This window comes from Saccopteryx bilineata, chromosome 2 (genome assembly GCF_036850765.1).
Source record: "Saccopteryx bilineata isolate mSacBil1 chromosome 2, mSacBil1_pri_phased_curated, whole genome shotgun sequence".
Classification (NCBI taxonomy): domain Eukaryota; kingdom Metazoa; phylum Chordata; class Mammalia; order Chiroptera; family Emballonuridae; genus Saccopteryx; species Saccopteryx bilineata.
This window is the reverse complement of record NC_089491.1, coordinates 119,554,268-119,580,083: the sequence shown is the minus strand read 5'-3', so window position 1 is coordinate 119,580,083 and position 25,816 is coordinate 119,554,268. Positions and strand designations below refer to the sequence as shown.

Genomic DNA, 25,816 nt, shown 5'->3' with positions numbered 1-25,816 from the left:
CGGGAAGTCTTTGGGATTGGATAAAAAGGCAAAATAGAATAATGCACACTTCTTTTACATTGGTGGGTATAATATACTTAAGAATGAACATTTACAGCACATAGAGACAGTATGTGGGAGGGCAAGATAACAAATGAGAGGTTCTGTGGTCATCTGCTCTGGTGTCTACGGTTGTGCCCAGAGGGATCTGGAAAAGGAGATTACTCTGACATTTCAAGTCTATTATCTCGGATGCAAAGACCGTAGACAGACTCAAGGTAAAGAATAACCTTTGCCAATGAAGCTACAAGCCTAAAACACGACCACCTGCCATGACTCACTTTCAGTTGGGAATTTCTGTATTCAGACCATCCAGTGTGGTTGTTTTCGGTCTCTGAGGCTCGCAGGCCTCCCCTGAGCTTGTCAGGTTTAGTATGCGACCCCTTTATTTCATCCTCAAATTAGAGCGGAGAAGACAAGAATGTGGCAGCTCCACACATGGTCAGTGCTTGCCAGACGTCTCCCTTCACTCTGTTTTCTGCAGGCCAGTGTTGTCAAATAGAACTTCCCACGAAAATGAAAATGTTCTCTCTCTGCTCTTTCAATATGGTAGTCACTAGCCATCTGTGACTAGCAAGCACTTGAAATGTGGCCAGTGAGACTGAGGACGTGAATCTTCAACCAATGCTTAAATAGCCATATGTGGCTAGTGGCTACCGTATCAGATGAGGCAGCTGTACAGTCATTTTTAAATGACCTGAGGCACAGAACTGTCCCACCTCCCTTGGGACCTAACTGCTTCTGTTCCTTTTTTCCAGAGACGCTCCTGGATTTAGTGAGTAGTTCATTAGTGAGCTACTTGCACTGGGCTTGACCCAGAGCAGACGATGGAAGGAAGTCACCACCACAGGACAAAGCCAGATTCGGGCTAGGTTATGGAAGTGAGCACAGGTGCAGGAAGATACTCCATGTGCTAAATGGATAAGAAGCTTTTGATTAAATGGCAGTATGTAATTGCCATCAGAATTCGTGGGTACAGACATATTATTGATCAATGGGTGCACAGACGTTGATTTTGTCTGAAAAGAACCCAGGTGCCAATTTTTTCTTTTCAGATCATGTGCCGTAGTGTATCTGCTATCCCTACCCACAGTGCTAGAGATGTGAATGTAGATATTATGTCTGGATGTGTTCAAACTGACAAAATCTTAAACACCTTCACTTTTGAAGATACTGTGTTGGCAAAGAGATGGGTACAAAGATGATTAAGATATAGCCTGACCAAGCGATGGCGCAGTGGATAGATAGAGCGTCGATTGGGGGCACTGTGGACCCAGTTTCAAAACCCTGAGGTTGTGGCTTGAGTGTGGGCTCACCGGCCTGAGCACGGGGTCGCTGGCTTGAGTGTGGGATCACAGATATGACCCCATGGTCTCTGGCTTGAGCAAGGGGTCACTGGCTCAGCTGGAGCCCCCCTCCCATCAAGGCGCATATAAGAAAGCAATCAATGAACAAATAAGGTGCTGTAACTATGAGTTGATGCTCCTCATCTCTCTCCCTTCCTGTCTGTCTGTCTCCCTCGCAAAAAAAAACCAAACAAAAAAAAAACATGGTCCTTACCCAAGAGGAACTTGCAGTCTAGTAATAGATTATTATCTGTTTAGTATGTATTATGTACTAAGCATCTTTCATAATTTTCATTTGATCCTTACAATAGCTGTGTTTAAGGAAGGCTTTATTGGCCTCATTTTACACATGAGGAGATATGGACCTGAGGAGGTTAAGTTACTAGTTCAGAGCAGCACAGCCACTTAAAGGGTAGAGCCGAGGTGTAAACCTGAGCCCGAGCTGCTGGTACATTTCTCCAAAATGATGGTGATAGTCTCCTGATGTCTTCTACCCATGCTTCAAACCCTGCCCCCTTACCACGCCACTCCTCTGCTCAAAGATATGCAGTGGCTCCCTCTTTCCCACCTGGACTAAGAGGCAGAATCTTTACACAGACCTACGAAAACCTATGTTACTCGCCCTGTTACCTCACTGCCCACTCCCCTCGGCCTCATTCGCTCTACTCAGGTCGTACTGGCCTCCTCTCCTCTCCTTAGGGCCTTTGTATCGGCGGGTGCCTCTTCTAAGAACACATTCCATGTAGTTATCTAAATGACACCATCATCCACTGCAAGTCTCTAAATAAGTGTCACTTTCTCAGTGAGACCCACTCTGAACTTTATTTTGACTTTTACGACCTTCTGATCTATTTTATGTTACTTACTTTTTGTTAACTGTCTTTCATCATTTCTGTGCATGAGTATAAGTTCAATGGGAATCCTGCCCCCACCCCCACTCTGTTCATTGCATTTTCCAAACACCTAGAAGAAGGTGCCTGATATATAGTGAATGTTAAGTAGATATTTGTTGTCTGAAGATGAGTAAAGCTCAGATTTGTCCAATTTCAAAGCCAGACTCATATTTTCTATGTAAATACATACTCCTTGTTTAGGCCTGATAAGTTGTCCTGGTTACTTTAAAATGCATGACTATGTAGAATTATATGGGAGAATCAGAATAACCCAGGCAAATATATGTTGAGTCATCTTCCTTTAGACTGAAGATCAGTCTTGGGGTAGTACTAATGAAGCTGTCACTTGTCGCTTCTCGTAAGGCCAGTCAGATGTGGTCAGGAATTGGGGATGCACTTTCGCGTATGAGGATATTGACCAGCGTTGATGAGTGGCATTGTGCGCGCGTGTGTGTGTGCGTGTGTGTGTGTGTGTGTGTGCGCGCGCATGTGTGTGAGACTTTTTTCCCTACAAAAGCAGAAATACTATGCTCATTATTACCAGCCTTGTTGCAGACAGGCACGAAAGGGTGATTAAGGAACATGGTACCCTAGCCTATCTATGTAGTGAGTAAAAAGGCTGCCGTTTTAACATTAAGCTACAAGATTTGCCGCCCTGCTATTCAAAATATTTAATAGCAATCGTATTTCTCTTTCTGGAAAAAAAAATAGGTTATTCTTGGTGAGAATTTGACCTCAAATTGTCCAGAGGTTATCTATGAAATTAAAGAAGAAACACCTGTTTTTTACAAACTCGTTCCTCATCCTAAGAAGAATATCTACATCTACCTAACAGCTGGAAAAGAGGTAGGATAAAATATTCGTTGTTGCTTCTGACTTATGAATAAAAACTGTCTAATAGATGTCATTATCTCGTAGTGAAGCTTTTCCTTTGAACTACCGAGTTGAAACACCGCTGCAGGCTGAGAGAAGGCCCGCAATGGTTCACAGGCACGGAATTAAAAACATTACTGTCAGTAACTAAGCAAGAAATATTACCTATTTAGACAATTTTATTATTGGCTCTATTTCCAATGCCAAGTTTTTCAGAGGAGGGTGTGCTTACAAATGGGTGCATAATCAGCAAGGTAACAGAATTTACACATTTATTGTGTGGGCACTGAACAGTTAGAGGCATTTATGAATATACCCAATGGGATTGGCTTTGGAATTTGGGGTTAATATCAGACCACAGTCTCATATACTTTCATGAGCCAGGAAATATGTGGCACTTGCCCTTCATCTCTTCATTGACCTGGCTGTTTTAGTTTTTCTTCTTGCTCTGCTTACTGAATTACAAAGGCTACCTTTTTACATTTTCTTCATTTTTACAAGGTGTTTCACCAGGGGATAGAGGAAATAAACTAATTTTTATTAAGTCTTTGCTGAGTATGTACAAGTTGTTATTCTATGAATGGTCTCTCTAGATGAGATACATTGAGTTGTATACATGCATATATAATAAACAATGTTAATGAAAAATGTCAATAATTCAGTGATATAAAATTACTACCTTGATTTTCTATATGAATCTACAACTTGGAAAGGTTAAATAATTCGCTCAAGGAAATATATAGGCTAGGCCTTGTCAAGAGTAGGACTTAAATTATACCCTGGTCTTTTAACACTCATGATAAATGAGATCAAATCCCGATTCTGTGAAAACTAAACAGGTCATTCTGACACGATAGTTTTGACCCATGATTATCTGAACATATGAAGTACAAAGAAGATCATTGTGACTTACATAATTGAGTACGAGATGCAACAGATGCTCTTGGCCCACGCCAGCTTTTCATTCTTCTCCATCATGCTAAGGACAATAGCAATGGCATTAATCTATGTGTGCGGTTAGAGTTAGAGAAGGTATGCAAGCACTTTGTAGTTTCTGGAATTCCTAAAAAGGCCATATTGTTCTTTACATGTTAAAAAGTCAGTTATGTCAAAATGGCCACATTTAGGTGGCCCCTGGGTCTCATATACCTCTGTAAACCAGTTCTTCACCATATAGAATCTCCTGACCAGCTTGCTTTCCCATTCAGAAATTTTGTTTTATTATATTTCTCTCCCAGGCTTCCCATATTTGGAAGAGTTTTGTCTACTCAACAAACTGCGTATATTAAGTAACAACTCCCATGCTGAGGCTTTGTCAAGGGCATCCCAAAGCTCACAGTCAGAGCACTGTCTGTGCTGCCACACAGCTGATACAATCCCAGCCACAGCAATGCCACTTGAAGTCTGGCGTGATCTGTGTGTGTTTTCCCATCAGCTTTTAAAATACTGCAAACAGCTCATAGATCCTCATTACTACCTTCCCTGGAACTCAGGACTGTAGGGTAGGAACTATCGTGGGAGCCTCCAATAGTGGACAGGTCCTCACTTGCTGAAAGTAAATTGTTCTAGTCTCTGATCACTCAGAGCCTGAAGTCCTGAGGAGGGTTTTTCAACTGGGCATTAAAGCTGGCTATTCTTACATTTTTCACTTAGATTTACTGCTAGAGAGCTTATCAGTAAGACTCTGGTTGGGCCGATATACCCCAAGAAAGGCAAAACCTAAGGAAAGGTCCTTACTTAAATCCTTGTGCAGGTAGTAATGGCCAAACTAACATGCCCTGGTACATCCATAGAATAGTATTATATGTAGTCATTAAAAATAACCACATGGAGATGTATGCATTGCTGTGGAATAGTCTCTGTAATGTGTCAAGTTGGAGAAGCAGGTCCAATGTAGTATTTAGTGCCTTCTCTTTTATATGGAGGTATAGGTTTGTGTGTTGAAGTATTTGTATTTTGTATGATAATTTTTACAGAATGTTGTGGAGATTCATATTCCAGTAAATGCTCTGAGCAAAAGTTGTCCTAGAAGCAAATGTTACTGACTGTACCCCTCCTGGACTGTCATGATGCCCAGCGTCTTCAAAGGCTCTCAGAAGCCTTGTGCTAGGGAACTCGATTTTGCCTTTTCATTGTAAGGTTTCCACGTGTTTGTTGGACTGTGGAAACTTTTCTCACATAGCAGCAATAGCCAACTTTTATTGAGCATTTATTATGTGCCAGACAATGTTTGTAATAACCCCATGAAGTTGGCAGCACCATCACCCTTTCACAGAGGAGAAACAAGGTTGGAGAGATTATGTGACATATCTGAAAATCCCCTAGAATTAAAAAAAAAAAATGGTTTTTTTGTGAGCTGCAGGGAAATACCCACATTCTGGTTCATTCTAGCTCAGGCTAGTGGTCTGTCAGCATTGAGAAATGTGAAGTAGACGGGCATGGTTATCCTTCATGACGTCAACTTAGAGTTGAAAATATTCCTCAGGATAGCTGGTTTTCCTCACAAAGCCCCTTCTAGAACTATCTGTTTTTCTAACCTTTTTAGGAAGTTACTTATACTTTCTAGCATATAGAGCATCATAGCTTAATGAGTTCCACAAGTTTTTTTTTTACCACCTGCTGTGGAATTCTGCCTGCAGAAAATGTGCCAGGTGACAGTCGGGTCCCTGCCTTCCATCACCCTGCTTCAGGCTCGGACTGACTGCTTCCTCGGTGGGCTGTTTCCTGACAGCTGCAAGAAACAGCCCTAGGGACAGGAAATGATTTGAAAACTCCCCCTGTTTTTTATTTTCAACTCCAGTGGAGGGGATGTGAGCCCCTGAGCCAGAAGCAGAGGTGTTGGAGATACCCTTGAGAGGGATGTGGGAGGGTTCTCCTCACTTCTACGTCCAGTTACAACCCTCTGCGACTCCTGGGTCAGAGCCTTTTGCTATCTCCATATGTTCATTTCCAAAGTACCATTGACTATCTGTGCATGAAACAAGCTGACCAGATTCCATAATCCCTTTCAAAATCATTCTTAGTGGATCAGAAATCTGACTGCATATCAGACTTGCCTGAGAGGCTGCTTACAAATACTGATTCCTCTCTCCTGCCCTGGACCCACTCAACTAGAATCCTAGCAGCAGGGGTCTAGGAATCAGCACATTCACAGGCTCCTGAGGTGATTCTGATAAACTGCTCCCTGCAGTGGGACCTGAGACTCCCTGCCCAGAGTCATCATGGAGACATTCGGAGTTTGATCCGATAAATGTCCCCCTGTGGCCCTTCATCAGATACAGTGTGGTGGCTTCTCTGCTGTTGCTTATAATTCCACCTGAACCGCTGTCATCTTTGTTTTCAGGTGAGGAGAATTCGAGTTGCAAACTGTAGTAGACATAAGTCCTGTTCGGAGTGCTTAACGGCAGCAGACCCTCACTGCGGTTGGTGTCATTCACTACAAAGGTATCTCCTGAATTCTTTCTCGCCAACTCACATTTTCAAAAAAATGTCATGCGCCCAAACACTTGTTGCAGTTCCTTCTTGTGACCTGGGGGAACTGGTCTCTTTGCTAACTAAAATATCATTGTGTAATCAAAATTAATTCTCGGAGACCTTCCCAGCCATGTCAGTGCTTCTGAGTCATTCGACCTGACCACTCAGGGCTGCCCTCTCTGGGGGAAGGACGAGGGCATATGACACAAAGGGGAACAGGCTGGAGCTGTCGGTCTGCTTTTACTTTCTACAGAGTTCTCCAAGACTCAAGAGAGAGGCGAAAGGTTGTTCCTCAGGGGAAGTAAAAGAATAGGGATGTTTGAAATTTTTCAAATGAATCCTCACAATGCCACGTTCTCGGCTGGTGCAGTGGAAGCGTTATTATTGATGATGATGTCTCCGAACACGCCACACCGCTGTGGGCTGATGTACAACCTCAGGCTCCAGGAGGGATCTGCACAGCCTGCTCTTAAATTACGATGCTCGTGACCCCTCTAGGCTCAGGGGCGACTTGGAGCGGCTTCCTCACCATGGCTGCTTCTAGCATCACTGGGACCAGCCTGCTTGGATTTGCTGTTGCCATGGCAACCCAGTAATCAGGCTCTTGCTATAGAAGCAAGAAGGAGAGAGCCTGAGCTGCAGCTCAGGCAGGGGAAGGGAAAAAAGAAAAAACCATAACAGTGTCTGTCAGTTTGGCGCTTTCCATTTTACAGGTAAAAAAAAAAAAAAAGGATGAGAAGGAGAACAGGTGCAGAGAAGCTGAAGGCTGAACAGGAGGTAGCTAGGGGAAGAAAAGAGGACCAGGAAGAGAATTTGGGAGCCTCTGGGGAAGGAAGCCAAGAGCAATGAAGGGAGAGGAGGGGAAACACAATGTAAGCAAGAGGTTGAGGAAACAAACTAAAAATATGGGGATGGAATTAATTAAGAGTTCACAGAGGAAGTCAGACACTGAGAGGCAGCAAGACGCATAATTGTCTGTGCCTTTTGCTGCACTTCCTTATGGGGCTGTTTCCGTCAGAATGCCCGGCAGACAAAAGAAGCAGGCCCAGGAAAATGCTCCTGGGTAATTGTAACTGGGTAGGCACGTTGTCTTCTTGTCACTTGCCCAAGAGTCGAGTTTAAGGAATGAACTGATCACGAACAGCATCTCAGCATCACACGCCCGCCAAGCAGTTTTGCCGGAATCTTTCCCATCCGGCCCTCTTGTGTAGGTTCCCTGTGTGTTTGTGGAGCTCCGTGCACGAGTTAATTCAGTGGCAGTGTGGTGATGGTGGTGGGGGTAATGACATTGCCACATCCATAGCAAGTGGCTACTGTATTGGCAGACATAGGACATGGGAGATGGCTAGGCTGGTGACATGAATTTGGGAGTTAGTAGTGTTTAGGTGGAACATAAGGAAACCTTCAGGCCAGATAGGGGAGGGAGTATTGGCTGAGGGGAGAAGTAGTTACAAACTGAGCGGTGTGGTCGGCAATTTCTAGGGGTCAAGGAGATGAAGAGGAACAGGAAAGGGGACGGAACAGCTAGAAAGGGAAGAGAAGCACTGAAGAAGGTGGCCTCTGGCAAGCCAGGGGAAGAAAGAAGCAAGGAACAGTCCACTGTGCCAAACCGTGCTAAAAGGTCAGGCAAGAGAAAAACAGAATTGATCCACTGGACTTAGCAGGTGATGATTGGTGGCTGTGACAAGGACCATTGGAGAAGTGATGCTAAACCTGCAAGAGAAAATTGACGAGGGGACAGAGCAGAGAGAACTCTTTAGAGGAGCTTTGCTGAGAAAGAGAGCAGGGGAAGGGAGCAGATGCTGGAGGGGGAAGCAGAGCCCAGGCAGTTTTGTTGTGTGTAAGAGGCATAACGTCACAGGGTGCTGGGGGGCGGCTGGCAAAGGGCCAGGGGCGAGGGAGAAACTGAGGCTGCAGGAGAGAGAAGAGAGAGTTGTCTTTCAGCAGGTGAGGGAAAATACGATTTAGTCCACCAGTGGGGAGGCCAGCCTAAGACAGGAACATGGGACAGTTCCTTCTTGGTCATGGGAGGCAAGGTGTGGACACAGGCCCTGGAGCAGGTGGGTGGTGGAGGCACGTGCTGTGCCTTTTCGTGTGGCTTACAGTCATTTTCAGGGACTAAGACAAATGAGTGAAGGGAGGGGAGGGGGAGGAGGAAGGCCTGGTGCTTTGAAGGGAAGAGAGGGAGAGAAGGTGTGATGCAGAGTGGGAGAGAGGGAACAGAGATGGAAACTAGAGAATGGTTGCCAGGAGGCCTTAGGGCCCCTTGAGGTCGGGGGTCTTGCCGTTGAAGGCAGTACGCATGGTTTTGCTGTCACAAGGCACGCTCAGCTCTGCTGGCGAGGTCGTAGAGTAGGTGAGAGTTAGGCTGAGCCGGAGTTGGGGCTTTGCCACGAAATAAAGAGAGGACAGAGGAGCCTGGAAGCTGAGGGTGCATGCAAGAGATTAATACTTATCATAGTGGACTCTGGGCTTTCAGCTATAAGTGTGACTAGGGGAGTCGGGGATGCGAGAAGGTGGTGGGACCTGCCCTGGAGGGTGCAGTTGGGGGAGCACATGCTGAGGCTAGGGAACCGGGGAAAGGGTAGTGGGTGGACTGTGGGGCTTGAGATTATGGTCATGGAGGGGTAGAGTTGTTGGGTATGATTAGAGTATGATTATGTAGCTAAAGTAGGATGGAGGACAAGATTGTTGGCAGAGGGGTCAGAGTGTTAGAGAGATTGATTGTGTGGAAATAGCAGTCACCAAGAACGACTATGGAAGCAATGTTGGAGAGAGCGAGGGGCCACATAGTCAAGAAAAGAAAGGAATGCCTAACCTGTGGTGGCGCAGTGGATCAAGCATCGACTTGGAACGCTGAGGTCGCTGGTTCAAAACCCTGGGCTTGCCTGGTCAAGGCACATACAACAAGCAACTATGAGTTGATGCTTCCCACCACTCCACCCTTCTTCTTTCTCTCTTTCTCTCTTCTATCTCTAAAATTCAATAAACAAAATCTTTTTTAAAATTTTTATTTTATTATATTTACGTGGATTCAAGTATCCCACTGAATATAACTCCCTCACCCCCACCCCTGTGTCCCTTTTTATACCCCCTTTGCCCCCTTCCCCCTAACTTCCTCCCCCCTTCCCTCTAGGATTTGCTGTCCTGTTACCTATATCTCTGTGTTATGTATATATAGTTTCACTATTCCCTTTACCTTCTCTGATCTCATCCCCTCATCCCCCATCCCTCTGACAGCTGTCCCTCTGCTCCCTGTGATCCTGTCTCAGCATCTATTCCATTCCTCAGTTCACTTTGTTCGTTAGATTTCACATATATGTGAGATCATATGATATTTTTATTTCTCTGCCTGGCTTATTTAATTTAGCATAATAATCTCCAGGTCCATCCATGCCATCACAAAAGGTAATAGTTCCTTCTTTTGCACAGCTTGTAGTATTCCATTGTGTATATGTACCTCTGCTTTTTAATCCAGTTGTCCACTGACAGACACTTGGGCTGTTTCCAGATCTTTTCTATTGTAAACAATGCTGCAGTAAACATGGGGGTGCCTATTTTCTTTTGAATCAGTGATTCGGTATTCTTAGGATATATTCCTAATAGTGGGATAACTGGGTCAAAAGGCAGTTGCATTTTTAATTTTTTGAGGAAACCTCATACAGTTCTCCACAGTGGGTGCACAAGTCTGCATTCCCACCAGCAGTGCAGGAGGGTTCCCTTTTCTCCACATCCTCACCAGCACTTATTCTGTGTTGTTTTGTTGATGAGCGCCATTCTGACTGGTGTGAGGTGATATCTCCTTGTGGTTTTAATTTGTATTTCTCTGATAATTAGTGATGTTGAGCATTTTTTCATATGCCTATTGGCCATTTGTATGTCCTCTTTGAAGAAGTGTCTATTCAGTTCTTTTACCCATTTTTAAGTTGGATTGTTTATCTTCCTGGTGTTGAGTTTTACAAGTTCTTTATAAATTTTGGTTATTAACCCCTTATCGGACATATTGTCAAATATATTCCCCCATTGTGTGGTTTGCCTTTTTATTTTGTTCATGGTGTCTTTTTTGATGCTTCTCACTCCTCCACCCCTCCTCTTTCTCTCTCTCTTCTATCTCTAAAATTCAATAAATAAAATCTTTTAAAAAAATTTTTAATAAAAAGAAAAGAAAGAAAAATAAAAAAAGAAAAGGAAAGAAAAGAATAGGCACATCAGAATTTTATTTAAAATTTTTTTAATAAAAAGAAAAGAAAGAAAAATAAAAAAGAAAAGAAAAGAATTGGTGCATCAGAGGTTTTCCGATAGTTACTACAAGGAGAAATTTGGGGTGATGTGGACTGATGTGGTAAGCTTCAAAGACGGGGTGGGGGCCAGGGCAGGCTTAGAAAGAAGGAAAGAAGAATCGTTCAGAAGAGAAAGTGAGATACAAGCGGGACACCTGCAGTGAGGAGAGGAAGCCGCCAGCACTTAGCCTGCTGCAGGGAGCTGTGTCCTCAGGGCACAGCCTGGTTCCGCAGGACCGTAGGAGGAAGAGGCAGAGAAGAGGTGAGGACGTGGGGCTTTTATTGCTGGTGGGCTGTGAGTTCCAGGCTTCCATAAAAGCCTGCTCACTGCTTTCCCTGCTTCTGCTCTCTCCCCCTCACCTTTGCTTTTTAAACTTTAAACCATATCATTTCATTTCCCAGCTTAAGAACCTCCACTAGCTTCTGTCTAAGAGTCAGCCTGACTCCCAGACTACCAGGGCCTGCACACAAGGCTTTCCACCACGTCTCAGACCTCTTGTGCTATTCGCTCCTTTCATTCTACCCAGCCACACCGGTGTCCTCTCTGCTCTCAAGAATATGCCGGGCTTGTTCCTGCCTGGAGGACTTTGCACTGGCCGTTTCCTCGGTATAGAGTAGTCTGCCCCAGTTCTTTCCACAATTGGCTTTTTCTTGATCGTCAGGCCCTGGCACACACACCACCACATGGCGATCCAGTGTGCAGGAGCCTCACCTCCCTCACGGTGACGTCACTGCTTTTCTTCATGGCCCCGCCCCTTATCTGAAATGATCTTGTTTCTCTGCCTCTCACTTTATTAAACTGTAAGTTGCATGGGGGCCTTGTCTTCTTTGTTATTGTATCCGCCAGAATCTAGAACAGTGCCTGGCATGTAGTAGATATATGTTAAATGAATAGAGTAGATTTAGTGATTGGGAAGCTCTACCAATGGCAGGAGACTAGTGTGTTAAGTATTATAAAACAGCCTGACCTGTGGTGGCACAGTGGATAAAATGTCGACCTGGAACGCTAAGGTCGCCGGTTCAAAACCCTGGGCTCACCTGGACAAGGCACATATGGGAGTTGATACTACCTGCTCCACCCCCCTTCTCTCTCTCTCTCTTTCTCTCTCTCTCTAAAAATGAATAAATAAAACCTAAAAAAGCAAACGCATTATAAAACGCCCTGGATTTATGGACTGATGCCCTCTGAGCCATGTCAGATGAGTTGGTTTCAGACTGGTTTAGTTCTGGCCTAAGACTAAATAAAACTAAGCTTCTGATCTGCGACTCACATTAAGCTCTCAGTACCATTCAAAATTAGGAATTCTAAAGGGGGGTGTTTTCTTATGAATGTAGAGCATCCCACTGTGTTTATTTTAAATACCACAGATTTATTTAGAAAAATAACTTTTCTCTGTTGAAAAGGTTGAGCTTTCTTGTATATGTGTCCAGAGGTGGATTTGTTGGGGGGGGGGGCAGAAAATGATCTTAACTTCCTTCTGATGGGACGTTTAGAATAGGTATCCAGTATAAGCAGATAAAAAGCAACTGGATAAACAATGAGCTCTAAAAAGTCTAGTATTTTATTGTTGGAACTTCAAACCCAGCCTGTGATGAAGTTGTCTGTGTGGGTGGGAAGTGAATTTCTGTAGGCTGAGTATCTTGGGTTTGGAAGCAACTTCTCAGTTTCTCCCATATTGCAAAGCATAGCCCATGTGTTCAGTTACGGATTTCCACAAAACTGGCAATCCTGAACCAATGAATGGGTGAGGTTCCAAAAGTTCATTTGCAAGTTTGGCACTCAGATTGCATTTTCCCACAGAGACAATGTCATAAATGACGGAATGATTCGCAAGTCAGCCCACAAAATTCAGCTTATATATTTTCAACAAATATTTATTGAATATCTACCAAGAACCCAGTGTGGGAAGTGAGATAAGTAGGTGATATGAGAGAAAGCAGTTGCCATTCTTGGGCTTAAGGAATTCACACATTAGCTAGGAGACAGACATGTCAGTGGCTAACATTGATTCATTCATTTGTACATCCAATCAACAGATATGTTTGAGCTCCTACAGTGTGCTAAATCCTGTGCTGGGTGCTTGGGACACAGTCTTTCTTGCCTACATGGAGCTTGCCATCTCGAGAAGGATGTAGACAAGTCTGTTAGTCAGGTTTCTGCTCCAATAATACTGAGTAACAAATAGACTCTTAGTAGATTATAAGAACAAACATTTGTTTTCTTTTATTTTTTTGTGGTTGTTTTCTTCTTCTTCTTTTTCTCATGGGTCAGTTTCTGCACAAGTGGAAGGTTTGAAGGGCCCAGCTGCAGGTCGAGGGTTTTGTTCAAATCTGCTTCACTTATCTCTCATCCTGCACATGCTCTTTTCAAGGCTCGTAGCTGGACAAGAGTCCAAGCTAAACTCTGCAGCACATTCAAAGCCTCTGCTCACATCATGTTTGCAGGCAAGCTATGTAGCCAAGCCCAGCGATGGTGAGGTAGGGAGATATACTCTGCCTTCTCTACTGGGAGACAGTGAAGAGGGACATGGTAAAGGCTATGGGTGTGTAATTCTAGTACAGGAGAGATTGAAGAATTGGGAACAGTGATCCAGTCTACCTTAATAAAGTTGAGAAGCTACCAATCTACCAATAAGTAAATAGAGAATGATAAGGGTTAGGAGAGAAGAGGTGGAGGGTTTCATGGAGGCACATGGAAACCATCCAACCTAAACTTAAAAGGCCAAGGAAGACTTCCTGGAAGAGGAGATGTCTTTGCTAGATCTAGAGTACGAGCAGAGAGCAGCCGAGTAAAGAGGAGGGAGGGCCCGGGCTGTGCCAAGGCCAGGAGCTGTGGGAGAGCCTGGTCTGCTGCTCAGCGTGAGTGGCGGGGACACTCGTGCAGAGGAGTGTTGGGAAATGAGCGTGGCAAGATAGGCAGGGGTCGGTGGGGCTGGGTCTTACAAACCATGAGAAAGAATCTAGATTTTATTAGAAAGACTCTGTGGAAGCATTGCTGCACTTCAATTAGAAGAAAGACTAGATCAGATATGTGTTTTAGAACAAGCAAAATAGACTAGAAAGGCCATGGCTAGGAGCTACAGATTAGAAGGTGGCGGTCCACCGGCAAGACATGGGGGGGCTGAATTAGAGAGATTGCAGCGGGAACAGGAAGAAGTGGGTGGATTTAAGAGCTCTTTGGAAGATGGACTTGACAGGACCTAGTGATTAATTGGATTCCCCCTTGAGTCTGACACACTAAAAATAGGGCCATAAAATGAAAAATAAAATATCAAGGTGGCCACTGTTTTTCAGGAAGATGTGTTCTTTCTCCTTTGATCTCAGTCCTCACAAAGAATATGAAATGATACCTGAACATACTGGATTCTTACTGTGTCCCAGGCCCTGGAATAGGCAATAGGTTGAGCCCAAACTATGGGCACCTAAGTCAGATGGGGAAGGACTTCTGACACTCAGATGCCGGAACTGAGTGTCAGAGGGGGTAGTGGGCGGGCTCGTGCTCTTCTCCCAGCAGTGCAGGGCTGTGGTGTTGAGGTTATAGGAGGCGGGGCCCCAGAAGGACAGAGGAGTCGTTTTGGAGCAGGCTGTAGGAGTCACAGCCCGTTGGGCAGGCACAGCAGTGCAGGGGTGACTGTCACACTGGCGTGGTGACCGTGCAGCAGAGGAGAAAGAGTGCAGGTTCTGGGGTCCACTTGCTTGGGATTGAATCCAGGCTTCCGTGTGACCTGCAATTTTCTTGTCTGCTCTCTGCCAAACCTCCTCTTCTATAAAGCAGGGTTGTAACCTTACGGGGTTGCTGAGACAGTGGAATCAGATAATGCGCATAAAGTTTGAGGCACAGTGCCTGTTCGTAGTAAGCACTCAAGTCACGTTAGCTATTATGATGGTGGAACCCCACAGGACAGACCCATTACTTATAACTGAGTTGAGAAGAGCTTCAGAGAGATGGTGGCATTAACTAGGCCTTGCAGCCTGAATAGAGGTCCCCAAGGGATTGAGGGTGTGGGAGGCACTTCAGGCAGAAGAACCAGCACAAGCAGAGGTTGTTTGAGGGAGCGGCGAACTAAACTGTATCGCTCCAGCGCTGGCTCTAGAAGGTGGGCGGAAGCAGGGCGCGAAGGGCTCTGAGTTTGGACTTTATTGATTGCTGCTGGGAACTTATGAGAGGGTTTTTAGCACAGGGTTGACATGATCATATCATTGCGATGGCAGTGGAGAAGACAAACTGTGTTAACCTAAGCATTAGCTGTACTGCACTTCCCATCCCACCCCGTCCACGATCACTGCCTTTTGGAACAGTCTGTAAACTGTGGGTTTCTCACACATATCTTCCTCCTAAGTCTCCTACTTGGCAGCTATTTCTCCAGCTTTCCCATCCCCCACCCCGCCTCCGCCTCCACCTCCTCCCCTCTCAACACCACTGCAGGGCTACGCCTGCCTTAGTCCCAGTCATCAGTGGGACCAGAGCTGGGCCCTCTTTGGAAAGTGGGCCACACTCGTCTTTGTGGTCCCATCCTGTAATGCCCTGCCCCGCACGGGATGTGCACAGGCTGGGTGGGGATGAAGCCCCAGATGTGTGGGCTCCCGTCAGTTATCTGTATACACGGAACGTCTGCCCGTGCTCTTCATGTTTCTCTCATGCTGACAGCTGGTGGACCTCAGGCAGCTGCTGGTAGCAGTTTTTAGGTCTTCAGCTGCTGGTAGTCTCTTCTACACGTGAGGCTGTGAACAAAATCATTTCTCAACTTAGCCTAACAGCAGGGCTCTGTGACCAGTCCCTGTCAGACTTTCTGAAAGGCTTGAGGGTAACAGAAGGGGGGTTGGAACACAGAAGAGAAAACTGAAATTTGAATGCTAAACATATTTGTGGTTCAGAATAACAATCAGAAAGAGTTCGGTGATTTGCTCATGGACACATCCGGTTCCTTGCACTGCTCTCCCTTCTCTCCTCCAAAGGACAGCCCTGTCTCAAGCCAACCCCCCACCCCACCCCGGGGCGCATCATTAACCCAAAGGCAATGGGCCATTGATACCCTAAAACGGGATCTAGACAAACTGTGGGCCTGGTTACTTGTAGCCACACTCTCCTGCAGCCTTAGTTACTGCGGTCCAGTCTGCCATCATGAGAGGTGGACAGTATGCAGAGAGAAGGTCGCTGAGGGATTGTCAGGAGAAGAGTCCATCAGATGTGCTTACTTATTCTTCAGAAGCAGGTTAGGGCCCCTCCCTCAGGAAGCCTGCCTTGAGCCAGGCCCGGCTGGGAGCAGGGCCTGCTTGCATGGAGAAAAGTATGTTTTGTCCTGCATATTACAGACCATGGTGCATTCAGACTTCCTGTGCCCTATGAAGTAAGTACTATTACAAGTACCCACTTTAGAGATGTGGCAGTCTGTCTCTCTATCTCCCTACCTCTCACATAAAAAAAAAAAAAGACATGGATATCTTTGGGAGGCCATTATTCTGCCTGCCACAGGTTGAACAAGAAGTGGAAACAGTATTCAAATCTAGCCTTAGTTCTACCTGCCAAGCCAGTACCATTACCTACCTCTGTAGCAAAAGGGAAGAGAAACAAGAAATAGACATTATTCCTCATGGTGGTGGGAGGTGAGGAGAGAGCCTGCTTCATATGGATCCTTCATGGATGACTGATTGTGCATAAGAAAGATAATGGGACTCAGGGCCCACCTGACTTATAGAAGCCCTTCCACCTTAAAAGTTAAGCATCTAAGCCTTCATTTATTGAACACCCAGCATGTCTCAGACACTGTTCTAAACAGTGGGATCATTTAGCAGTGAAAACACAGCCTGAAATCTTTGCCCCCACGCAGTCCTTGTAGTGAAGTGTATTCGTTTCCCAGGGCTGTTGTAACAGATGATCACAAACTCAGTGGCTTAGAACAACACAAACGTAGTCTCTCCCAATTCCAGAGGCTGGAGATCCAAAGTGAAGGTGTCAGCAGGGCCGTGCTCCCCAAGGCTATAGGGAAGAACTCTTCCTCTCTTCTCACTCCTGGTGGCTCCCAGTGTTCTTGGCTTGTGGCAGCATAACTCCAGTCTCTGCTTCTCCCTTTACATGGCTTTTTTTCTTTGGATGTCGAAATCTCCCTCTCCTTTTTCTTACCAATCTGCCAATCATTGGACAACTTAAATCCAGAATGATCTCCTCTCTAAACTTTTGTATCTTATTATTAGTTATTATAACTTATTATATCTGTAAAGATCCTGTTTCCAAATAAAGTCACATTCTGAGGTTCTAATAGACATGATTTGGGGGAGAACATTTAGAGGGTGAAGATGGGAAGAAATTCAGAGGGAAATAGAGAGCATATCCGATGGTGATCAATGTCAGAAAGAAAGTAAAGCCGAGGAAGGGGTAGGGGGTGCTGGCCCGAGGCAGGGTGGGTTGCAGCTTCCCACCAGCGAGGTCCTGGGAGACCTCACTGAGAAGAGGTCATCTGAGCCAAGACTCAGAGAAGCACTTTCAAACTTTGGGGGTGTCTCCCTTTATGGCTGACCTCTAGCTGAGTGGTCAGGAGGACAGTTTAAGACAGATGATGATTCTAATTCTGCATTCATTCTTCTTTTCCTTTCAATCCGGGATGTGTCCTTGTGTTTGAAGTCTATCCAGTGACACTCCTTTACGGTCCAATGAGGCTCTAATGACAGCAATAATGATCATAATGGGATCTGGGGGCAGCCCCTCCTTCTTGTGTGAGAACCTCATTGTGCCGGCTAATTGTGTAGAAGCAAGTAGGACAACTGTCTGTGGCGTGGGAGCAGTGGGGGAAGCAAGGAGGAATATGTTAGTTGAGCCCCGAGGCATGACTGAACTACCTTGGCAGAGGCCGAACCCCTGCATCCGGGTTACTGAGCATGCCGGGAGGGGCTGGGGGCCCCTAACCCTGGAGTGGGGCCTGGGGTGAACCAGAATCCCCGGGGTTCTTCACTATTTTTACCAGCTGTTAGGGGAGCTGTGAGGAAATTCGACTTATTTCAAAGCAAAAGGTGAGGAGGGACAAGCATCATTAAGGGCCACAGGTGCACCCTTTGTGCCCTGACCATTGGCAGTGGCCGGCACAGGGCCACGCCCACCTTCCACAGAAGTAGCTTTGCTTGGGAGAGCAGGCAGCTGTTGTCCTCAGCGCCCAGCATCCAAGCTGCTTATCTGTGCCACCTCTTTAATTGATGCTCTCTGACTTGGAACAAGTACCATTAGGAACACCCCTTTTAGTAAATATATGTTTTAATGGAATAGATTTTTTTTTAAATGACCTTACCTCAGGCAGCAGGCACTTTCATAAGTATGTATTGATTGGCTTTAAATTCCTCAAATGTTCTCACTTGTCTTTGTGACCCAGCATTTGTCCTGTTCCCAGCAATGCCTCCATATTCTTGCTTCTGTAACGTTTTATAACCTTTGAATGCTTGTGTTCTGCTGAACTGAGAGTGGGCCATTTCTGATATGCTTTCGGGAAGATTGTTATTGCCACCTGTTTACTGGGTGAGGGGGAGGACTAGGCTCAAAGAGGCTAAGGGATGTGCCCCCTTTTCCACAGAAAATGTGTGGGAGAGCAGCTTTGAGCCCAGATCTTCCGGAAACCTTCAAAAGGCTTCATTATCCAATTTTTATTTCTATGCTGCCTATTTTGTTTAAATGTCTCACTTAACTTCTCCAGTGCATGGTTTGCATTTGGAAGTAAAAATTCCAACTTTTAGTACACTCATCACCCACAAAAGAACCGCATGGGGTGAAGGCCACAGATCCCTTTTGTGTGAGTGGTTCAGTCTGCAAATGTGTTGTCTGTGTGCTAAATAGCACCAAGTTTCAGGACAAAGGCTGGTTTTCCATCCTGTTAACAGGCCAATCCAGTGAACAAAAATCAATGGACCAACTTATGCTGGTTATCATGGAAACATAGACAAGAATTTAGTCACTTTAAAATTTAATTCTTAATCCAATTCAGCTAACATTTGTTGACTACCAGCAGTGGGCCAGGCCCTGTACTAGGCCTGGAGGAAACAAAGATGAATGAGTCTGTGCCCTGGAGAAGCTCACAGGTTAGTCTGGAAAACAGATGCTGAACAAATAAGTTCATTACTCCGTGGAAAGTGCTCTCATGGCTCCTACTCAAGGTGTGGGGAGACCCCAAAACACTCTTTAGTCTTGAGAGGAGAGGCAGGTGTTACTAAGAATTTTTCAACAAGCCTTGAACTGTGTTTTCCCTCTTACGTGGGAAAGGCTTGCTGAGTGCTGACCTGGTATCTGTGGGCAATGCAAGTGGCCGTCTGAGTAACTGAGTGCCCAAATCCCTGTCTCCTCGCGATCATTTTGTGTTTGTTTGGCTCATGCCACCCAAATTTTTGCCTAAATTCTTTTTACTTGCCTGGTAATAATTATAACAGCTACTATTGATACTTATTGTAAGCCTCAATTAAATAGGCATATGTTTTTGTAACACTTCATGGAGTAGGAGCTAATATTATCTGCCTTTCTACAAATAGAAAGCCTGAGACACAGAGACAACCCATGATTTGGCCAAGGTTCCTGGCTTTTATTGGCAGAACCACTCTCCCCTTCCTTCTCATGTTCTAGCCAGTCTGGTCTTTAATAAGTTCTTGCAGAGACCAAGCTTTAGTGAACTCAGGGTCTTGGCACATGCTGTTCCTTCTGTCTGGAATACTATTCCCACTACTTTTTAAAAAATTGATTATAGAGAGAGAAGAAAGGAGAGAGAGAGAGAGAGAGAGAGAGAGAGACAGTCTGTTTCTGTATGTGCCCTGACTGGGGATTGAACTGGCAATCTTTGTGTATCAGAATGATGCTCTAACCAATGGAGCTATCTGGCCAGGGCAACCACTACTCTTGATGTGGCTAGATCATTTTCAGCCTTGAGCTCTGAGCTGAATGTAGTTCCTCCCTCCTATATTTTCAGTTTCTACAGAAGACTCACCTCAATTTGAAACAATTTTAACTTAGTGTCTGCTTATTTGGGTTCTGTCTGTGTGCCTCACTGGAATATGAGCTCATTAAGAGAGGGACTCCAAGTGACTTGTACATTGATGTGTCCCCAGTGCCTAGTACAGTGCTTAGTGGGCACTCGGTAAATATTTGTAGAATGAATGCCAGATGTGGTACCAGGCTCTGGGGTGCCAAGATGAAAACAATGAGCCTTTCCCTTGGGGTATGAACAGTCTAGTCAGAGAGACAGACAATCAAACAAGTAGCTAATGCAGTATGTTGTATGAACCAGGAGCATGGGTAAGGTGCCTTGGAGACTCAGAGGAGGGAGTGACTTTCCTGGAGGCTGGGAAGACATAAAGCAGGTGACATTGAACTAGTTTGAACAAGGAACACAATCTCACCAAGATTTGCCAGTGCCAGAGCATTCTGGGTATGGACAGCAAGCACAGACATGCTAAGAAGACCTGGGCATGTTTGCACCGCATGTGTTTATCAAATAACTGCTCTCTGCTAGACATGCAATGTGCTTGATATTAGGGATCTGTGTTTTTAGGAGCTTACAGGCCAAGTAGAGAGACACAGACTTATCAACCTACAATTACCTGAGGATGCATTGGAGAGGAAGGCAGGGGCTAGATCATAGTGTTGGGGTGAAGAGAAGAGGATGGAAGCATGTGTTCTAGACTCCAAGTCATGGAAAGCAGGCACATGGGTAGAGGAGTTTGATACAGGCGAAAGGATGCCATTGAAGTTTTTAGGTAGGAAGTGATAGGGTCAGCTTTGTACTTGAGTGTAACCTAGATATCAGCGTGGAAGCTGATTAGAGAGCCACTGGAAGTGGGAAGGAAGGAGACCAATTGAAAAGTTCCTACAGGAACTCAGGTGAGAGGAGATAGATGAGGGCAGAATGCAAATGGCATAGAACGATGCTTACAATTAATAGATCACAACACTTGAGAAAAAGAGCCAAAAAAGATCAAAGTTTTCTAATTTGATCCACCATTTCAATTACTGCTCATTAACCTAGATCGGGCAGTGTTTCCCAATGTGCATAAGAGAACTTCTGTCCCTCAGTGAAAAAGGTGGGAGATGGTATATCACTCATTCCTGTCTTGGAAAGTTACAAAGTGCACTAGATAGTCAAGGCTCTGAGAAGTCCTGCAGCAGAGAAACTTAACTAGGGTTTCCCAAACTTCTTAGCAATAGAACCCTTAACACCAACACCCCCAAAACCCTAGAACTCACTTTGAGAAATGCTGAGAAATGAAATAAAACCTATGCTTTCTTGTCTGGCTCAATCTCTGAGTTGGACCTGTTTACTATTATCTTGTCATTTATGATGTTGCTAGCTTGGTAAAGTTTTGTGAAATTTGGCATGGTGAGAGTATGGAGACCAGTGCCAGACCACTAAGATTCACACCGTGCTGTCTAACCCATCTGCACCTCCGTTTCCTCACTTTGGAAATTTCCCTTTGTGAGGAAAGGTTATGAGCATCAGTGAGTTAATTCCCAGAAAGCCCTAGAAACTGTCTGGCCCAAGAGCAGGGCTCAGTAAGTGTTAGCTCTTGTGAGAGGCAATTTAGGATAGTAGGGAAGGCCATGGACTTGGAAGCTAAACTGCCTGGTTTTGTTTCTCAGCCCCTCTGCTTACGAACTCTGTGACTTTGGGGAACCATTATGGAGCCTTCCATGACTCAGTTCCTCTCATATGCAAAGCAGGGACAGTCATTATACCTACCCATAGGTTTGTTGTGGAGAATAAATGAACCAAATCACATGAAAGAATGTTGCCTGGCATGTCAGATGTTTTTGCTTTTGTAAAAAATCTAAATTGCCTCTGTTATTAGCATAATTTTATCATGACTTTCAGCTCCAGCAGTAAGGATGCCCTTTTTCTGCTTTCTCAGCAGTATTTCAGTCTTGTATTTTGGCATTCCCCTTTCCTGGGTCTGGAGGTCCTGACTTCAGAGTTAATCACCATGACTTCCTATTGTTTTCTATTCAACTGAGTTCGGTTTCTTCATCTCAGGGACTGACAATGTTAATGGAAAGTCTCCTGACTCCAGGGGACGCCTGGACCCTGTTCTGGGCTCTGTGCCTTTCCTAAAAATACAGACATCTGTTTCAAATCACTTAGCAGAAGACCTTGGGATACTCTTGTAACAAAACCTTCCTCTAGCCAGTGTGGACACAGCCTCCCATTCCCTGTGAGAGAGGCCGGATTGCTTCCTTGTTAAAAGTTTTCTAATATTGTATCAGTAGAAAATCTCTGGAGCAGGTCAGCCAGCCTCCACATTCAAGCCAATTCCCTGACATGTACTTATCGGTGACCTTCAGGGACTGTCTGCTCTTGGTGAACAATCACATTAGAAGATGCTGATGAAATTCGAGGGGCCGGAAGTAGAAGTTACATTTCTCAGTTCAGAGTTTCCATTTCAAGGTTGAGTCAGTGGTAAATTTTTACTGAGAGATTCTACTCTAATAGAGTCAGATTCTCAAGGTCCCTCAGCCTGGCCCCTGGGCATTTTACCTGCTTGGAAATTTCAGCTCCTTGGCAGAGGTAGGCCTCCCAGTTCTTTATGTTGGCATGAAAACAATTAATAATTTAAGCCATACTCATCAAAAAAAATAGAAATACTGTGTAAATACAATGCTATAATAATAAATTTAAAAGTCGATCTAGCTGAGCTGAAACACAAATAAGGAACGAAGAAAAACTGCTATATAATTCATATGGCTGCAATCTCATTGTTTTCTGCTACTCTTTTATTGCAAATATATAGTACTGAAGCAACATTATATATAAATAGGTTTTGTGGACTAACCTGGAGACTTAATCACTGTTTATAACATTATTTCTATGGGGAGAAAAGTGTATTCTATATTACAAACAGATGGTTTGCAAGCAAATTTTATTAATACTTTTTTTAAACACAATAGATTTGTAAGTCAGGGGCCTCCTGGAATTTTAACCCATAGTTAGGTACTCTGTATTCATTGCTAGTGATCCATAAAAATTAGAGACCTCTCTGAATTCCCACCCCTCCCAAATCCTTTTCCTCCTCGAAACTCTGCCTCACCTTCTTTTCTTTCCGCTGCTGGGGTCCTCATGTCTGTCGCCTCATCCTGGCCAAGTCCCAGCCCACCCTCCCACCACGTTAGAGACCCCAGGACACCGGGAGGAGCTCTGTGTGTTTTTTATCCTTGTGCACCTTATTAAATGTCAGCTAGGGCTCACAGGTGGCCATGCCCTGAGCAGCCAAGTGTGTGGCTCTGAAGCCAAACTTCTGTCACTTATGACTGTGTGACTTTGGCATGTTATTGCAGTTCTCTGAGCCTCCGTTTCATCCCTATAGAATAAGGTTGTACAAGGACTGGTGAGTTAGTACTCACTGAAACACTCAGACCAGTGCCTGGCCTGGGGGAGGGCAGTGTCGCCTCCATGCAGGTATGTGTTGGAGTAGGTACTAGAGGATATTAGGGTTTAAGCAGAGTTCTGTAACCTCAAAGAGCACCCCCACAGTGTGAAAACACTTGCTGAATTCTAAACGGCAAACTTAGAAACAAATGTCTGGAATCTCCTTGTTCATGAGTTGGGGCCTGGGTAGGGTTTGAACAGACTTTATTATGAGTTAGGGCTGGGAGAGAGGTGCCCCAAGTACTTAGCATATAGTTGAGTGGCAATACCAAACTCTTAGTATTATGAATAAATTAAGCTTTATAGCAGATTTTATAGCAAATTGACCAGAGAAAGCCTTTTTAAATAGTGTCATTCACTAAATTGTTTCCAAATACAATGTTTTACACCTAAGTAAAGTTTTTTTTTTTAAATTAACTTCTTGGTTATGGTTCTTCCCTCCCCTCCCTCCCCTCCCCTCCCCTTCCCTCATTTTCCTTTCCTTTCCTTTCCTTTCCTTTCCTTTCCTTTCCTTTCCTTTCCTTTCTTTTTCTTTCCTTTCCTTTTTTCAAGCAGTCCTTCCTTTGCATTTGAGTTGGTTTTATTTCCCAATTTGCAAATAGGTTAGTAGTGTTGCATATTGGCCTTGTCATGCAAACATCTGATCTACCTGGATAAAGGATTAGGGAAATAAAATACTTTGGGGGATCTAGGGCTTTTGGACGGAGTGTGTGGCAGACAGGGCAGAGGCAGCAGTCTGAGGTCAGGAGAGCACATCTGTCTCGGCCATTTCTCCAGCATGTGCTCCTCCTAATCTGAATCCATTTTCCTTCCCATCTGGGGCCCAAAGAAAATTAAATTAAGCCAGTTCATAGGTCAGTCTATCAGGGAGTGCCTCACCAAGGACCCCCACACCCTCCCTTGTGTCTGACAATGAGATTTTAATTTTATCTGGGCAGTGGCATAAGTGTTTAAGCACTTGACCATTGCTTTTGTTCATACATAGGGATCAGAGGGTTATCTTACAAAAGGGATCATTTCAGAGTAACTGGTTTTGTTTACTAAAATGTGGGAGCTCTAAAATCTGCTCCCCCGCCTTCAGAAATGTGAATGTGTGGGGTATGTGCTGCAATGAAGATTTTATAACTTGTAATATTAGGAAAGCAATAAGACGCTGTTGTTGGTTGACCATCTGGTTATGCATTCTTGGTGTCACAGGATTTTTTTTTCAATTTTACTTTTTTTTTAAGTGAGAGGAGGGGAGATAGTGAGACAGACTCCCGCATGCACCCCAACCGGGATCCATCCGGCACCCCCCATCTGGGGCCGATGTGCAAATCAAGCAAGCTATCCTCAATTTTACTTTTTGACTGGTGAGAAGAAACAAGGAATAGGAGTTTAGAAATTTCAAAGATGCTCTACGAACAAGGAATTTGTATTCAGTTTCTTTACATGGTTAGATTTTGAAATCATTTCCTTATGAAAAATAGGATATGAAAGGTTAATTTTATATATAAATATATATGTATACACACACATATTTTACAGACAATAAACTAAAAACTCAACTCCCAATTTATTTCCTCTCCAACCCTAGATGTGAACTTTTAGCTTAGGTTAAAAACACTCTCTCTACTGTAAGTAGGAGTCAGATATAGATCACAGGGAATCTCTAGAAAGAAAAATCACCGACAGAAAGGACCTGTACAGATTTCATATTTCATCCATTCATTCAAACATATTTATTGAAACCCTAGTATTTGCATATCATGCTGCCAAACACAGAGGGATTTGCTGAAGAAATATTAAAGACTTTCTCTCTTCCTTTGAGGAGCTTAGAGCTTACTTGGGGAGAAAGGACATAGACATATGAAACAGTTAAGTTGTAATTCAAGACAGCATATGATTAAATATCAAAATGTGTGGTTCTGACAAGAAATGCTATAGGAGTTCAGAAAAGGAGTGATAACTCAGTGGCACTACTGTTTTCTGCCTACAAATTGGCAAATTGTAGCACTATTTGTATGAAATATTTTACACTTGTTTTTTTGGCAGCCTTGGGCCTTGACTCCCAGGCAGCATTAAGAGCCTACAAAAATATTTGTGCTCCAGTCTCTGTAGAACTGGCTGTTTGGGTTTTTTTTTTCCTTCTTTCTTATGGGCAGAGGAAGTGCTTTATACAAACCAGAGTGCCCAGGAGAGGCAGGTGGTTTTTGACAGTTGCAATCTCTTTCAATTACAAAATAAGAAACCAGCCTTGTCATTCTCTGTTCTTCAGTTCAGTGGTACTTGTTCCTTCTTTGCAAACTCTCCCTGACATTGAGAGGCAGTTTAATTTGAACTTAATGTCCATGACAGATGAGCTAGCTATCAAGGGGCAGATAAATTACACCTGATCTTAGCCAAAAGGCCCAGAAGCAATGAGGGTCAGATACATTTATGGCTTTGGAGAATTGCTGATGAAAATCCCCATGGTCGTGATGTGGGAGGAAGAACTGACGCAGAGTGAGTTCAGACACAGATGTGCTCACTGGAAGCAGGGTTCCCCAAAA

General features: G+C 44.4%; 1 protein-coding gene across 1 annotated transcript in view; it reads left to right on the top strand.

Moving 5' to 3' along the window:
• The window catches only part of PLXNC1 (plexin C1), a 168,415-nt gene that overhangs the window by 44,486 nt on the left and 98,113 nt on the right, over positions 1-25,816 (top strand). The window contains exons 3-4 of the mRNA XM_066257745.1: positions 2,990-3,124; positions 6,495-6,595. Coding sequence (XP_066113842.1) covers positions 2,990-3,124; positions 6,495-6,595 — 236 coding nt within the window. The remainder of the gene's footprint in view (positions 1-2,989; positions 3,125-6,494; positions 6,596-25,816) is intronic.